The following is a 2052-nucleotide window of genomic DNA, read 5'->3' on the forward strand; positions in this document are numbered from 1 at the left end:
GGGACTGCAGTATACTGTTTGGCCACTAATGTTTTCATGGCGCTGTTCTGCAGAAACACTTGCTTGGTAAACTAAATACACGTTGAGACGTCCCTGCTGCCTGCTGTCCGCGGTGCTACGAGAGGAAGGCTGGCCTGTGTGTGGAGGTAAGTAAAAAAAAAAAACCGGCGCACCTCAGGGCCGGAGGTTGTCAGATTTTTGATTGTCAACTGTATTAATAAAATGGAAGTTCTCAGATCAAAATGATTTTACAAATGTATTTATCTTTGTAAAAAAAAAAAAATCATATTATTGGTTTGCGGGATGGAAAATGATGAATTTAGTGGTCCGTGAGGTCGGAAAGGTTGGCGACTCCTGGTATAAACACATGGTCCAGATTACCAAACAGTATGATCGGGATGTTCCATGGTTAACCTGGTTGTATCCTGACAACTGGTTTAGGGGAATATTCTGGGCCTAGCTCAAACCAATCCATGCAATTTTTTTACTCTCTGTTGGGTCATATTTAGGCTTTTTTTTTTTCTTTGGGATTAGAAAATATACATCACAGAAAGAGACTCCAGTTATGTACAAGATTTCCCACCAGTCTCCGACCTACAGATGTTGAATGGTTTTGTCCTGGGTATTGTGTTCTCAACAGTACAAATGCCATGTCTAATGTAGGTGTTTGTTTGGTCAGTGGAATGAACTAAAAAGAACCAAAAGGGGGGAATGAAAATGATTTTGTCTCGGTCTCCATGTTGTTTTTAGTCTCCATTTTGTAGCAGAACTATCCATAGTAATTTTTCACTTCAAAGATTTAATTACTTTTCTGTACCACCTACCTTACTTTGTATAAATAACACCATCTTTTCGGAATAAATCAGAACAGCAAGCCTGTGGTGTCTGTTCTCCTACGATTGTAATAACCTGACGTTTCTTTAAGAAGAAGATACCTTTTTCCTTGACAATAAGCACAGGTGCATTCCATAGACTCAGCTGTCAAGTCATGTTTGAGCAACTCTCAGGGAGCTCCATGATGTCATCAAGACCCCTATACCCTAAAAATTCTTAAAGTCTTCTCGGAAGCAGCTTGGACACCCTTTAGCGTTATGTCCAGTGCAAAACATTGGGCAGAATTCTATAGTAATGTACCTTATGGAACCTTTGGAGAAACCAATTTTTTCTGGGATATGGGCTAAGGTTCTAATTTTTGAACAGAACTTGTTGAAGATTGGGATGGAACCTTCAAGATTCCGGGACAGATCCCCATCGAAGGATCTTGGAGACAAGGACGGTTGGATTTTGCAATCATCTAAGGGGAAAGATGGCACAGGTTTAGCTATGGATTATTTGTTGGGTCATCAACCACCTTGGAAGCATCTCAAGAAGGTAACACCATCCCAACCACACCACAAGGTTCATTCCATTGTGTAGGATGGGATGAATGGAACGAGATCCATGAGAAGACAACTCAGGACCACTGTGAGTCTGCATTGGCCAAAAGATACATGTGGACACCTGGAATTATTCTAGGGTTACTTCAAGAACAGGTGGGTAGGCCAAAAATAGGAAAACCCTAATTTCAACAGGAACAAATGTCACTAGTTACCTATTATCTTACTCCGCGAACCTTGCGACTGCTGACCCTCCATCATGGCTTCAGTGTACAGATCCTTGTGTCCTTCTAAATACTCCCACTCCTCCATGGATAAGTAGATGGCGACATCCTGATACCTAATAGGAACCTGACACACACAATGATACAGTCACCATCCAGACACATCCCATAACAATCTCCCAGAATTCCCGGCACCGCTCACCTCTCCCGTCAGCAGCTCGATGATCTTGTTGGTCAGTTGTAGAATCTTTTTCTCGTTTCTCTCTGGTGTCACAGAGGGAGGTGGAAGCTTTGAGGTTGGGCTTTGGCTCCCGCTTGAACTTTCCAAGACACAGGGGCGGCTACTGCTGGGTGCTGCATCATCAGGAGTCTTCTTTGAAGGTACATAATCCTAGGTTACAATGAAAAGAGATTAGTCATGTCATGTGACCTCCCAGAATCCTCCTCACACC

At 42.6% G+C, this 2052-nt stretch overlaps 1 protein-coding gene across 1 annotated transcript in view; it reads right to left on the minus strand.

The window, feature by feature from the left end:
• The window catches only part of LOC140338884 (uncharacterized), a 62211-nt gene that overhangs the window by 54023 nt on the left and 6136 nt on the right, over positions 1-2052 (minus strand). Inside the window, exons 3-4 of the mRNA XM_072423203.1 lie at positions 1803-1991; positions 1592-1727 (exon numbers count right to left, since the gene is read on the minus strand). Of these exons, the coding sequence (XP_072279304.1) occupies positions 1592-1727; positions 1803-1991 (325 nt within the window). The remainder of the gene's footprint in view (positions 1-1591; positions 1728-1802; positions 1992-2052) is intronic.

The sequence above is a fragment of the Pyxicephalus adspersus genome, chromosome 10, assembly GCF_032062135.1.
Source record: "Pyxicephalus adspersus chromosome 10, UCB_Pads_2.0, whole genome shotgun sequence".
Lineage (NCBI taxonomy): Eukaryota > Metazoa > Chordata > Amphibia > Anura > Pyxicephalidae > Pyxicephalus > Pyxicephalus adspersus.